Source organism: Notolepis coatsorum (genome assembly GCF_963971535.1).
Source record: "Notolepis coatsorum genome assembly, chromosome: 20".
NCBI lineage: Eukaryota > Metazoa > Chordata > Actinopteri > Aulopiformes > Paralepididae > Notolepis > Notolepis coatsorum.
Window position 1 is genome coordinate 8,708,188 of NC_140184.1, and position 14,406 is coordinate 8,722,593.

Sequence of the window (14,406 nt, forward strand, 5' to 3'; positions counted from 1 at the left end):
TGGCTTCCCCAGTCCATCCTTGTGTCCAAGACATCTTAACCCTTTCACTACCACACTACATAAGGTTAACCCTTTCACTACCACTACAGGTTAACCTTTCACTACAGAAGGTTAACCCTTCACTACCACTACAGAAGGTTAACCTTTCACTGCCACACTACAGACTGTTAACCCTTTCACTACAGAAGGTTAACCTTTCACTGCCACACTACAGACGGTTAACCCTTTCACTACCACTACAGGTTAACCTTTCACTACAAAAGGTTAACCCTTCACTACCACTACAGAAGGTTAACCTTTCACAGCCACACTACAGACTGTTAACCCTTTCACTACAGAAGGTTAACCTTTCACTGCCACACTACAGACGGTTAACCCTTTCACTACAGGGTGAAGGGTGAATATGCTACACAAGAATGTAAAAGTATTACTTCAGTTCAAACCATAGCACATTCATGGCTCCTGACAAATTTGAAAGAAATTCCATTAAAAGTGCATTTATAGATTACGTTAGGTCAAGGTCAACTTTATTTATATAGCACATTTAAAACCAACGTGTACCAAAGTGCTTCACAATATAACAGAGAAATACTAAAAATACAATATAAAAACTGAGAAATACAACAAAAAATCAACCTCCCACCTTCCTAAATGTAACTCCAATAATGTAAGTCACATTTATTCTTGGTTTATATTTTTGTAGCCCATCACAGGGAGGTACAGTAAGCTGCCAGTATGTTTTTTCTTTCATCGTCTTTTTATATTGTTGTATATATGTTATAGAAAAGCCAATAAAATATATTTACCAAGATATTTTCAATATATAATCCATTATGTAATCGATTAAAAACACAGGTTTCAGCCCCCAATAAAAAATCCAGAAACAGATATTAATTTGTCATTTTAATCTTCAACACAGCAAGGTCATATTTTCCATATTCACACACGCATCAAAACTATAACAAGCATGTTACAAAAATATATTTGAGTTAAAATGTGACACATCGTCATAATCAATGTCTTATGTTGATGTATAGGTGTTTTCTTGTTCTGGCTGGAGCCTGGAACTCATCTGCTCACAGCATCAACTTGCAGCTCCACTGCTCACCTTTCATTTAGCCTACAGTTCTACAACCATTTCCCTAAGCATCCTTGCTAAATGTTCTGGGGTGGCAGTAGCCAGAGAGACCAGGCCTCTTATCACTGGACAAGTGAATAGCTATCACTCTTCCATTGACTCAACTGCCCAGCAGTTACATCAACAGAAACATGCTATTTGTACTGGGCTGACCCCCAGCTGTCTGTATGTCAGCCTCTTATCGTGATCCTCCAATCGCAACTCCAGTCGTGTCCCTGGGAAGCAAGCAACAGCAGCTGTGATTGGAGGATCAAGAAAAGAGGGCGGGTTTGCGATAGGTCAGTTGCTGAAAAAGAACAGTTGGTGTTACACCTGGCAAAAAAATAAAATATATATATAAAAAAATACAAATAGTAAACAAATTGTCGCCATGATTTTCTAAACACTGTTTACAGAAGGTATATGTGCCAGACTCCATTCACAGATTTTCAAGTCAGTAGTGATTAACACAGATCGGCGAGCCTTTGAAAGAAGAGCGCCTGGACTAAGCTGATGTGGCACAGACCTGAGCCGCCACGCCCGGGCAGTAGGAGAGGTCCAGCAGAGCCAGCTCCCTCACCTCCTCCATGAGGGAGTAGAGGTTGGGGCTCTTGCTCTGGCGGAACTCCCTCTCCTCCTTGGACAGCTTGGGGCCCCGGGCCGCCTTCTCCTGGGCCTGCTGGGAGGCCTCCTCTGCCAGACGCACCACCTCCTGCACCAGCTGGGAGCGGCCCTGGGACGGAGGGTTCTGAGGCCCAGCGCTCCGGTGGGGCGTGTTGCTGATCACCTCCAGGTGGAGGCTGTCTGAGTGGCAGCGAGACGGCTGGACAGAGACGCGTACCTGTGGAGAAGAGGCACATGTTACACTGGTGTCTAGACATGCTGTTGTTAAGAAGAGAGGAGCATGTTATACTGGTGTCTACTGTCTAGACATGTTGTTAAGAAGAGAGGAGCATGTTATACTGGTGTCTACTGTCTAGACATGCTGCTGTTAAGAAGAGAGGAGCATGTTATACTGGTGTCTACTGTCTAGACATGCTGTTGTTAAGAAGAGAGGAGCATGTTATACTGGTGTCTACTGTCTAGACATGCTGTTGTTAAGAAGAGAGGAGCATGTTATACTGGTGTCTACGGTCTGTTGTTAACACTTTCCGTGCCGGAGGTCGGGTGCCCCAGAACCCCGCTGCGTGCCAGCGCCCACTTCAATGATAGAGCTCTCATATTTGCGAATGCATAAACTACATCTTAAATTATGGCTATGTGTATAATATGGCCGTCGCTTATCAATGACTTGTTTGCGGTCAACATTGTCGAAACGGATTGTTTTTTTTAATCGTTTCATTTCCGTTTTATAGCATTTTGAAAAACTCGTTTTTTGAAAGTTTCAGGAAAATATAAAGATTCTGTGATAAACGCCCTTTACTGGAATATTCTGGAATACACAAAAAACGTTGTTAATTTTTCAGCCTATTTATGAATAGTTTTCAAATAAACACTAGATTAGTATATGTGTACTTATGCACGCTATAGAAGCGGGCTGAAAAATCGATTCTCTTATTTCCTGATCGCACACACACACAAATATCGATCGCGTTTATTGATCCAACGCTGGGTGGTCGAAATACAGATTCCACGCTGTTCTGAGGCTCCACAATGAATCCGATCGTCTCGGATGATCGATAAACGTGATCGATATTTGGAATGGCGATCAGGAATTGGAATAATCTTTTTGGAGAACATCTGATCTGAGGTAAGGAATCTATTTTACCAGTCTTGGGGTAATCAGAGCTTTTTTCACAGATATATCAACGTGGGCCCTATATGTGTGTGTGTGTGTGTGCTGATCAGGAAATAAGATAATCGATTTTTCAGCCCGCTTCTCTAGCGTGCATAAGTACACATATACTATCGATAATCTAGCATTTATTTGAAAACGATTCATAAATAGGCAGAAAAACGTTTTTTGTGTATTCCAGTAAAGGGCGATTCCTGTGGAATCTCTTTTTTCTTCTGGAAATTTCCAAAAACAAGCGTTTTTCAAAATGGTATAAATGTACAGATGAAAAAACAATCCGTTTCGACAATGTTGACTGCAAGCAAGTCATTGATAAGCGACGGGCGTATTAGACACATAGCCATAATTTAAGATGTAGTTTATGCGTTCGCAAATGTGCTCGCCCCCTCTCATTGAATAGAGCGCTGGCACTCAAGCGCTAAATCGTGCGCCCCCTGCTGGCACTCAAAGTGTTAAGAAGAGAGACATGCTATACTGGTGTCTAGACATGCTGTTGTTAAGAAGAGAGGAACATGTTATACTGGTGTCTAGACATGCTGTTGTTAAGAAGAGAGACACATGTTATACTGGTGTCTAGACATGCTGTTGTTAACACATTGTGCGCCATAAACGGCGTAAGTCGTTATTGCCCGCCATGCGTTGAACGGCAACAACGGCGTAAATCGTTTTTGGGATCAAAATTAAAAAAATTTCGCCATGGCATTCATAATTCATCCAGCCTCCCTCCGGACTGCAGCGGCACCCTGTCTGAGATTGCAACGCCTCAATACCGCCGCCTGATGGATGGTCGGGCGAGTTACACTCACGCCAAACCGGAAGTGGCGATCGGTGCATCGAGGAAATTCCTCCGCCAGAGATATATTGTAGCGTGGATCTAGATACACACTCGAGTGCATTTGGATCGCTTTCGAAACGCAATAATCGATATGATTTCGGCGTTTATTGCGCCATACAAACCGGAAATGTATCTAGGAGATTGACGTCAAATAATTGGGATATTTTTCCTCCAGTCTCATCGGCAAACGGTAAGAGGACACTAACGTTTTCAGCCCGATTGCCCATTTCTTTGTTTGCAATCAGTCTGATCAATATATCAACCCATACTAAATAAAGCCATTGCTGACGATCAAGAAATTATAAACGACCCCCCCCCCTTTCCTTCACGCATGATGAAGCATAATGTATACCGATCATATACATTTGAATTTTTTAATATAGCGTGTATAGGAAAGAAACGCCAATCGATAATCTATCATATGTGTCAGGGCCTATAACTAGCGTTTTTGGAATTACAGCAGAAAAGCTTAAAAACATACTTATATTCTCGAAGGTATTAACACAACAATGTATGAATGAAAAAATATAACGTTCCCACATCCGGAACGATAGATAATCGATGTTGAATGGGCCATAGTAATGCAGATATAGCTATAATATTTAAAAAGTTATAGCCCTGCAAAGAAGGTAAACATCTCCATAGGCTTACAGCGGTGGCAGACTGGGTATAATGATGGGCACAATGCCCGGCTCCCCAATATGTTAAGACAAGAGGCACACAAGGTGAGGCGGACCTTTAAAAAAGTGAATATCAGGAAGGCAGCAGGTCCAGACGGCATCCCCGGCCGCGTCCTAAAAGTCTGTGCCGACCAACTGGCCCCAGTATTCACTGACATATTTAACCTGTCCTTAGAACAGGCTGTCATCCCCACCTGCCTGAAGAAGTCCACTATTATCCCTGTACCCAAAAAATCCAAGCCTGCTTGCCTCAACGACTACCGCCCTGTAGCTCTCACCTCCATAGCCATGAAGTGCTTTGAGAAGCTAGTAAAGGGCTACATCTGCTCCTCCCTCCCCATCAACATGGACCCCCTGCAATTTGCATACCGCCCCAACAGGTCCACGGAGGACGCCATATCCCATGTGCTGCACACAGCAGCATCACACCTGGACAAGAGGCAGGGGAACTATGTGAGAATGCTATTCATCGACTACAGCTCGGCATTCAATACCATAGTCCCCTCCATACTCATGTAACGGAGTTAGAAATGATATTTGTTTGCATGTGAATTTTATCTAAATTGAGAAACATCATACCATATTGTTTTGGGAGCCACCTGGTGACGTGTTGAGGTCATTGTATATCGCGCTGCATGTCCCTGTGGGGACACCGTATCTATCCAGCAGTGTTGTACCGGTCTACTTGAGGTCTACCAGATGTACAGTGACCAAGAAAACACTACAGCTGTTTCTATTTCATGTCTTTTTATAGGCAATAAACAGTCGAAAGCAGTTCCGTCTCTTCATTCTCTGACCAGATGACAACCGTTACACTGGTGCCGTGACCTTCTGGATCTTCAAGATCAGCTCGACGCCGATCGCTGTGGATGCTGTGTGGCTGTCCAGTGTACAAGATCAGTGTGTGGTCAGATCTGTAACTAGTATATTGGTCAGAGCGAAGTGTTTTCACTCCCATACATAGAGTGACGATTAGTTTTGTTTTGTTTTGTTAAAAAGAAAGAAAAAAAATATATATATAATTATTATTTTGATTATAATTTTCTTTTTCTTTATTTTTCTTTATTTTCTTTCTTTTCATTTGATATTCCGTAGTTTAACACAACGCGAGTACTTGCAATGTCTGAGGGGGGAGTTGATGACGATAGGGTGGATACTTTTGCCAGCCCAGTCCTATCGATGGGAAGAGGTTTGGCGTTGAGTGGCTATGCTGAAGGCAGCGATGTCACCAGGAAGTTTGATGGGGGGGGTGCGGCATTCCCGGTCCATGGCTGACAGCGGTAGGGGTACAGGGTTGAGTCAGAGCCCAGGTTGTGCCCCTGTTGGGCAGGTCATGGGGGAGGGTCCTCACACTTCTACACCTAGTAGTGATGCTGATGCTATGAACAACCTCACAGACATGGTAGGGCAGTTAGGTGCCCAGATTGGCGAGTCTATAGTCGCAAAGTTGATGTCATCTGGTGTAATAAACATGAGTGGCGATCTCCAGAATACTTCACGTCAGGATACGCACAGGGAAGCTACCAGGCAGGAAGCCCCACATGTGACAGTTCAGGTTAGGCCAGACAGAGAACCCCAGACATTCAGAGGTGACGGTTCTGATAAGTGTTCAGTTCAGGAGTGGATTGACATGACTAAGTCTCATCTCAGGAAACAGGCGATACCTATGCTTGAGCAGGCTGAGGAAATTCTGAGTCGGTTAAGGGGTAAAGCTAGAGATGTTGTGAGGATCGGCCTACGTAGTGATCCATCACTTGATGCCAATAGAGACCCTGGGCTGATTTACAATATCCTCCTTCAGTACTTCAGTGATGCATCCTCATGTCTCCCTCTTTCAGACTTCTATGCCACCCTGCCCAAACCCAGAGAAAACCCAGTCGATTACTGGATTAGATTGAACAAGGCAGCAGACCTAGCTATTGAGGGTCTGGACAGACAGGGCAAGCAAGCAGGGAACATGAGTGATGAGGTGGCGCTCATGTTTGTGAAACATTGTCCTGACCCAGAGTTATCCTACACTCTGAAATGTAAGCCAATCCATGAATGGACCTCACGAGATGTGCAGATGAGGATTGATGATTACCAAAGGGAGTTGAGGGCTAGCAGCAGAGTTAGTGGGGCTGTGCAGTTAAAGAGTCACACCACCACTGTCCTCCATGAGCAGTCTAGCTCATCACCAGCCAGTTTGTCAGTACCTGAGCAGTGCCACACCCAGAGTCCTATCTCTCTCTCTCTTCAAGCCCAACACCAGGAGTGTCATACTCCTTACCCCTCTCCTGGTTCTGTCCCAGTTCAAGGAGAGTTCTGCCATGTCCCATGCCCCACCTCTACGGCAGTTGTCGGTCAGAATCTCCAGCAGTCGGAGGAGAGGCTTCTTAGCCGTATGGTGGACATGTTTCAGGGGATGATGGAGAAAATGCAGCAGCGCAATGTCGCTACGCCAATGCGTGGTGGGAGGTTCCCGCGTACCCCTGGAGGGGGACGTCCCAGGGAGCAAGCTTGTCGGGTCTGTGATGACTCTAGTCATAGCACCATTTCACACTGCATGAATGAGAGGCTGTGTTTCGCCTGTCTGGCCCCTGGGCATACAAAGAGGGACTGTCAGGCCAATAAGTCCTCCCAACCTCAGTTTGGGGGAAACTAACTGACCTGTATGTGAAGGGAGGCAGTACAGGTCCCGTCGTGAACTCCCAAACTAGTTATATATCTGATGCTGAGACGGTTTATACGTCTGTGAAGGATTCAAGTGATGACTCAGAAGTTGTTGTGTATCAGAACATACACAGGATTAGCAGCAGTGACAGTCTTTTTTATACACCTGTGGGTGTGGGTGGTACAACAACGCTGGGTGGCATGCTGGACAGCGGGTCCATGGCTTGTAGCATCAGCGAGGCAGCAGAGATGAAGCTGAGGGAGGCTGGAGTGATAACTGAGCACAACCAGATCAATGTGAACGTGGTCCTTGTTGGATGTGGTGGACGTCGTGTCACGCCAAAGTCTGCCTTCGATGTGGAGATGGAAGTGTATGGCTGTAAGATGTCGGTCCCCACGCTCGTTGTTCAGGGACAGCATGATGAGTTGATACTGGGGACTAATGTTATTAAGCATGTCCTTCGTCAGTCTAAGCTGTGCGATTCCTACTGGAAAGCTGTATCCGACCCCTGCACTGCCAAAGATCAAGAATCTGAACAGTTCCTATCTATGCTCTCTGGTCTGAGTCCGTGGAGAGGTCAGGACGTGCCGGACAAAGTTGGCACTGTGAGGTGCAATTCAGCTGTTTGCCTTGAACCTGGCCGTGAATATCTCGTATGGGGAAAACTACCTAAAGACACTGTTGTATCTCCGGGCAGCACCGTAATGACAGAGCCCACATCTGCTCGTTCGGCCCCGAGGGGAGTTTTGGTAGCAAGGATTGTTACTCCATTGTGGGGAGACAGATGGGTCCCACTGAAGCTCATCAATACTTCTGACAGGCCCGTGTTGGTGAGGCGTAATGCAAAGCTGGCCGACGTCTTCTCCTGCATGGCGCTTGAGGACATGGATGTCGCTGACCCTCCAAAGGTCCCCCTGGTCAGTTGCACTCAAGTGGAGATGCCCGCCTCTGCCGAGGTACGTTCCACTGATGACAAACTTGAGTCAGTTGGGTTGAGCAGTCTCGACGTCCAGTCTTGTGATGTATCAGAGAGCTGGAAACAGGAGATGGCTGACCTGATTGTGCGGTATGAGGACATCTTCTCACGCCACCATCTTGACTGTGGAGAAGCGAAGGACTTCGTACACCGCATTCACCTCTCTGACCACAGACCATTCCGGCTCCCATTCAGGCGGGTTCCCCCCGGCCAGTATCAGATATTACGCCGGGTACTGAGTGAGATGGAGGAGAAGGAGATCATCCGAAAGTCCACCAGTGAATACGCGTCTCCTCTGGTACTTGTGTGGAAAAAGAATGGCGATCTCCGTGTGTGTACGGATTTCCGTTGGCTGAACAAGAGGACCCTAAAGGACGCTCATCCTCTCCCTCACCAGGCGGATTGCCTGGCTGCGCTTGGTGGCAACTGTTTCTTCAGTACAATGGACTTGACCTCCGGGTTCTATAACATGCCATTACATGAGGACGACAGAAAGTACTCAGCCTTCACCACGCCCATGGGCTTGTATGAGTACAACCGCCTTCCGCAGGGCCTCTGCAATAGCCCCGGGAGCTTTATGCGCATGATGACCAGTATCTTCGGGGACCAGAACTACTTGAGTTTACTGTGCTACTTGGATGACTTGTTGGTGTTTGCTCCAGATGAGGAGACTGCCTTGGGGCGCCTTAAAATGGTGTTCGACAGACTGCGTGGTCATAACCTGAAGTTGGCCCCAAAGAAATGCTTCTTCCTTAGAAGGTCTGTGAAATTTCTCGGTCACATAATAGACGAGAAGGGCGTGTCAACAGACCGCAGCAAGGTTGAGAGCATTGCAAAAATGACGAGTGCTGACCTCATGGAGCCCAATGGGGTGAACCCATCACAGAAGCGGATAAGATCGTTTTTGGGGATGATCAACTATTACCAGCACTTCATTCCCAGATACTCCGCCGTCGCCAAGCCTCTCTTCTCTCTGTTAAAGGGCGAGAGAAGAAAAGGGAAGGAGGGGAAGTACAGACTGTCGAACAAGAAGTTGAGAGCCTCTGACTGGACCTCAGACCAGGAACAGGCTTTTGAGAAGCTGAAGACATCCCTTGTTAACACGGTGGTCCTGGCTCACCCTGACTTCAGCCGCCCCTTCATGCTGTCGACGGATGCATCCCTGGATGGTATTGGTGCTGTCCTGTCACAAGTCCAGGAAGGCGAAACCAGAGCCAGGCCTATTGCGTTCGCCAGCAAGTCCTTGTCTCAGTCTCAAAAGAACTATCCAGCTCATCGTTTGGAGTTTCTGGCCTTGAAGTGGTCAGTCTGTGACAAGTTTAGTCACTGGCTGAAGGGCCACAAGTTTACAATTTGGACTGACAACAACCCGCTGACTCACATAATGACAAAGCCGAAGCTGGACTGTTGTGAACAGCGCTGGGTAGCTAAATTGGCAAGCTACGACTTTGACATCAAGTATGTGCCAGGCCGGCTGAACGTTGTGGCTGATGCCCTGAGCCGTGTGCCGTTTGTTAAGGACAGTGTTGGTCATAGGTTGCTGGAAGAGCCCTACCTGAGTCTCCTGTCCCAAGTCAGGGATATGTCGAGTGGCTCTGTTCAAGATGCCTTTCGGGTTTCCAGTGGTCACAGGGAACACCCCCCGATGAGTGTCGATGCTCAGGCCTCATGCAGTCCCATTCACATGCATACTCAATCCATTGAGATGGAAGATGTGTCTGCTGTTGTACAATCACATGTGGAATGGGAGGCTGGTTCAAGGGCTCGTGCTGTGGCAGTGCTGCAGTATTTGCCTCAGTTGGTTCCGCCTGGACAAGACTCTTTGCCTGCCCACACAGAGAGGGACCTCCGTGATAGGCAGTTGGAAGACAGAACCGTTTCCCGTGTCTTGTATTACGTGGAGAGATGTCGGAGACCTTCCAGGAGAGAAAGAGTGAAAGAGTCTGTCACAGTCATGAGATACTTGAAGCACTGGGAGAAGCTCGCTGTGAGCAATGGTGTGCTGTACAGAGTTTCAAGAGACCAGATCACCAAGGCAAGGCGGTCTCAGTATGTCGTGCCTGATTCACTCAAGGTTGAGGTTCTGAAGGGTGTTCATGATGATGCAGGACATCAGGGCCAGTTCAGGAGTCTCAGTTTAACCAGACAAAGGTTCTTCTGGCTAAACCTTGACAGGGATGTGAGAGACCATGTGCGCCACTGTCAGCGATGCATCGTCAGCAAGACAGTCGAACCTGAGGGGAGAGCTCCCTTAGAGAGTATAACATCAACCAGACCGCTGCAGCTTGTCTGCATCGACTTTTGGTCGGCTGAAGATTCCAGAAACAAGTCAGTCGATGTCTTGGTGGTGACCGATCACTTTACGAGGATGGCTCAGGCGTTTTCCTGTAGAAACCAGTCAGCCAAGCAAGTGGCGAGAGTCCTCTGGGACAGATATTTCTGTGTCTTCGGGTTCCCAGAGCGGATCCACAGCGACCAAGGGGCCAACTTTGAGAGTCAGCTAATCAGTGAGCTTCTCAGAGTTTCAGGTGTCAGGAAGTCGCACACAACACCCTACCATCCAATGGGAAATGGTAGTGTGGAACGATTCAACAGGACCCTGGGTGGGATGATCCGTGCATTGACACCTGAAGCAAAGGCTGACTGGCCACGGCGTTTGCAGACGTTGACATTCATGTACAACTGTACGGTCCATGAGACGACGGGATACGCCCCCTTTTATCTCATGTTTGGCCGCATTCCCCGTCTACCTGTAGATGTCCTCTTCCGAACCGTCTTGAATGACTCATGTGTGACGAGTTATGACAAGTATGTAGAATCTCTCACTAAAGATCTGAGGGAGGCCATGGCCATTGCCCAGGAACATGCCACGAAGGAGCAGAACAGGCATGCTCGGCTCTACAACAGGAAAGTGAAGGGGTCTGACATTGAGGTCGGCGACAGGGTGCTCTTGGCGAACAGGAGGGAAAGGGGGAAGAGGAAAGTCGCTGATCGATGGGAATCAACCATCTACACTGTGGTGGGCATGAATGCTGAGACACATACGTACAGGATCTGTGACACAGTTGCTGGACGTGAGAAGGTGGTCCATAGGAACCTGCTGATGCTTGTCAATTTTATCCCTGTGGATGACATGAGTGAAGTGTCCGACCTTGCCTCATCCATGCCTGAGACCCAATCGTCCATTCCAAGTGTCGACGGTGTGGGGGAGAACACAGAGGACATCTCTGAGGAAGGGAGTGGGGATCTCTTGACTGGCCCAGCATCTGTGGACTCTGAAGGAAGGACCCGAGACTGGATTACGCAATTGTCCGTTCCTAGTCTTTCGCAGGCCGACATTACAGACATAAGCAGTGCAGCCTCTGTGTCTCGAGACATCTCAGAGGGACCTGAGGGCCAGATGGAGGTTCGGTCTGTGAGCTGTGACTATGGACCAGTGAACGTCACTGTTGATGCTGACAGTTCTGTACACAGAGTGCAGGCGGATCCTTCACTTGACACTGTGACACGGACTGATAGGGCGAGAAATGTGCAGTGCAGTGACATACAGAGTCCACCCGTGCACACTGATCAGGCTCGGTCTAGATTTGGCCGCCTTATCAAACCAGTTAGCAGGTTAATACAGACCATGTCAAGGCAGGATGTTGTTCGCGACACGGGGTCCTTGTTCTAGGTTTTGACAGTCCAGAGTAATTTATCTTACATAATTTTTTTTTATGTTCGGATGATTTATTTTCATGGGCTTATACTACACAGTGTATGAGGGTCTTGTGGGGTGTACAAGGCACCCTACCGCCAGTAGCTGGATTGAGAGCGTTGTTCTCATACCACTTCATCCTTATGGGATACTTTGAGTTGGTTTTGTTATTTTGAAGACCCAGTGTGTGTGTGATTGTGTTGTACTGTGCCTTTAGTAGGTAGTACGTGGTTGGTGCTCAATGTCGCCAAAATTCAGTGGGGGTGGGTGTAACGGAGTTAGAAATGATATTTGTTTGCATGTGAATTTTATCTAAATTGAGAAACATCATACCATATTGTTTTGGGAGCCACCTGGTGACGTGTTGAGGTCATTGTATATCGCGCTGCATGTCCCTGTGGGGACACCGTATCTATCCAGCAGTGTTGTACCGGTCTACTTGAGGTCTACCAGATGTACAGTGACCAAGAAAACACTACAGCTGTTTCTATTTCATGTCTTTTTATAGGCAATAAACAGTCGAAAGCAGTTCCGTCTCTTCATTCTCTGACCAGATGACAACCGTTACACTCATAGCCAAGCTCAGGGACCTGGGCTTGGGCTATGACCTCTGCCAGTGGGTCTTGGACTTCCTGACTGGCAGACCCCAGGTGGTGAGAGCAGGCAACTGCACCTCCTCATCCATCACCCTCAACATAGGGGCCCCCCAGGGCTGTGTTCTGAGTCCCCTCCTCTACTCCCTGTACACACACGACTGTGTGGCTCAGCGGAGTAGCAATACAATCGTCAAATTTGCTGACGACACAGTGGTGGTGGGCCTGATCTCTGCCAACGACGAGAGGGCCTACCTGGAAGAGGTCAAGGTCCTGGCGGGATGGTGCCAGGAAAACAGCCTCTCCCTGAACGTCAGCAAAACAAAGGAGATGATTGTGGACTTCAGGAGGTCGGGGGTCAAGGACTACAGCCCCCTCAGCATCGACGGGGCACCGGTTGAGAGAGTCAACAGCTTTAAGTACCTCGGAGCCTACATATCCGAGGACTTGACATGGACCACACACATTAACAGTGTTGTGAAGAAGGCACGACAACGCCTCTACTTCCTCAGGCGCCTAAGGAAGTTCCAAGTCAGCCAGAAGATCCTTAAGAACTTCTACTCATGTACAATAGAGAGCATCTTGACCGGCAACATCACCTCCTGGTTTGGGAATAGCACTGCACAAGACCAAAGCAGACTACAAAGAGTGACACGTTCAGCCGAACGCACAATTGGAGGGGGGCTCCTCACCCTCCAGAACATTTACTACAAGCGTTGCAAGGGCAAGGCTAAGAGAATCATTAAAGACTCCAGTCACCCGAACAACTGCCTCTTTGAACTGCTGCGGTCAGGCAAGCGATACAGGAGTCTCAAGGCGAGCACAGAAAGACTCAGAAGAAGCTTCTATCCCCAGGCCATCAGGCTGCTAAACGAACAATGAATGAACACTACACAACAACAACCACCAAACGCACATAGCACACACATCCACACGCACACACTCACTTTAAACAAACACACTGTAGCACCCACTCCACACACTTATAGCACACACCCACTTTAAACAAACACACTGTAGCACCCACTCCCCACACTTTATATTTATGGATGAAGGATTGCACTACAACTCGTACACCTTACTGTAAATTGTACCTAAAATTGTACCTCATCCCATTTCTGCTTTGCACTAGATAGTACTGTACATTAGTACACTGCATAGTATTGTGTATTGTATATTATATGGTAACTCAGAACATTGTACATATGTCTATACCGAACACTGTGACCTCATTTTCTTCTTCTAAATTCATGCTATATTATGTTATTATGTTATTTGATACTATCTTGTCTAGCACAGTCTCTGGAGCGTAACAGTAAGAAGCATTTTGTATGAAAGTATTCTGTACTTCTGTATGACAACTATTAAAGAACTTGAACTTGAACTTGAACATTTGTTGTGATTTGTTATGTGTGTTGGTTCAAGATAAATACAAATCAAATCAAATCACATCAGTACTACTAATACAGATCAGAATGCAAAGTAAAATGGAGAAGACCAATAGAAAGTCCCCTCTACCGAACGCTAAACAACACATGCCGCTGATGTGAAATGCACCGCGTGCTCCTCCGTGACTCACGGTGATGTGGTCGAACAGCCTGAAGGTGGAGGTGCCAGCGCTGCAGGTGGTGCTGATGTGGTCCAGGTGTCTCTGGACGGAGCCACTCTGCCAGTCGCAGCTGCCGTCCTGCCCGACGCTCACCACCTGGCCCTCCCGGTTCCTCACATACACCGCCCCCTTCAGGCCATACCTGGTGGTGAAACACGCAACATGAATTGATTTGATGTGCATTTTATATAGCAGCTATTATCCAAAGCACTTTTTTTTTTTTTTTTATTAAACTTTTTGTGGCATTTTACAGCTTTATTTGTAGATGGGACAGGCAGAGAGGAAAGTTGGGGAAGACATGCAGCATAGGTTCCGGGCCGGATTCGAACCCAGGATGCTGCGATTACACTGTGAGCGCAGCTACGTGGTTACAATTTTGTTCCTCACATTCACACACCAACCATGCAAGGTCATGGCCATCATTGTAAATAGAAAAAAAGCAGGAAGCCGG

General features: G+C 47.3%; 1 protein-coding gene across 1 annotated transcript in view; it reads right to left on the reverse strand.

The window, feature by feature from the left end:
- Positions 1 to 890: 890 nt before the first annotated feature.
- Positions 891 to 14,406, reverse strand: part of dis3l (DIS3 like exosome 3'-5' exoribonuclease) — a 56,177-nt gene continuing 42,661 nt past the window's right edge. The window contains exons 17-18 of the mRNA XM_084337514.1: positions 13,926 to 14,097; positions 891 to 1,958 (exon numbers count right to left, since the gene is read on the reverse strand). Of these exons, the coding sequence (XP_084193640.1) occupies positions 1,623 to 1,958; positions 13,926 to 14,097 (508 nt within the window). The 3' untranslated portion in view covers positions 891 to 1,622. The remainder of the gene's footprint in view (positions 1,959 to 13,925; positions 14,098 to 14,406) is intronic.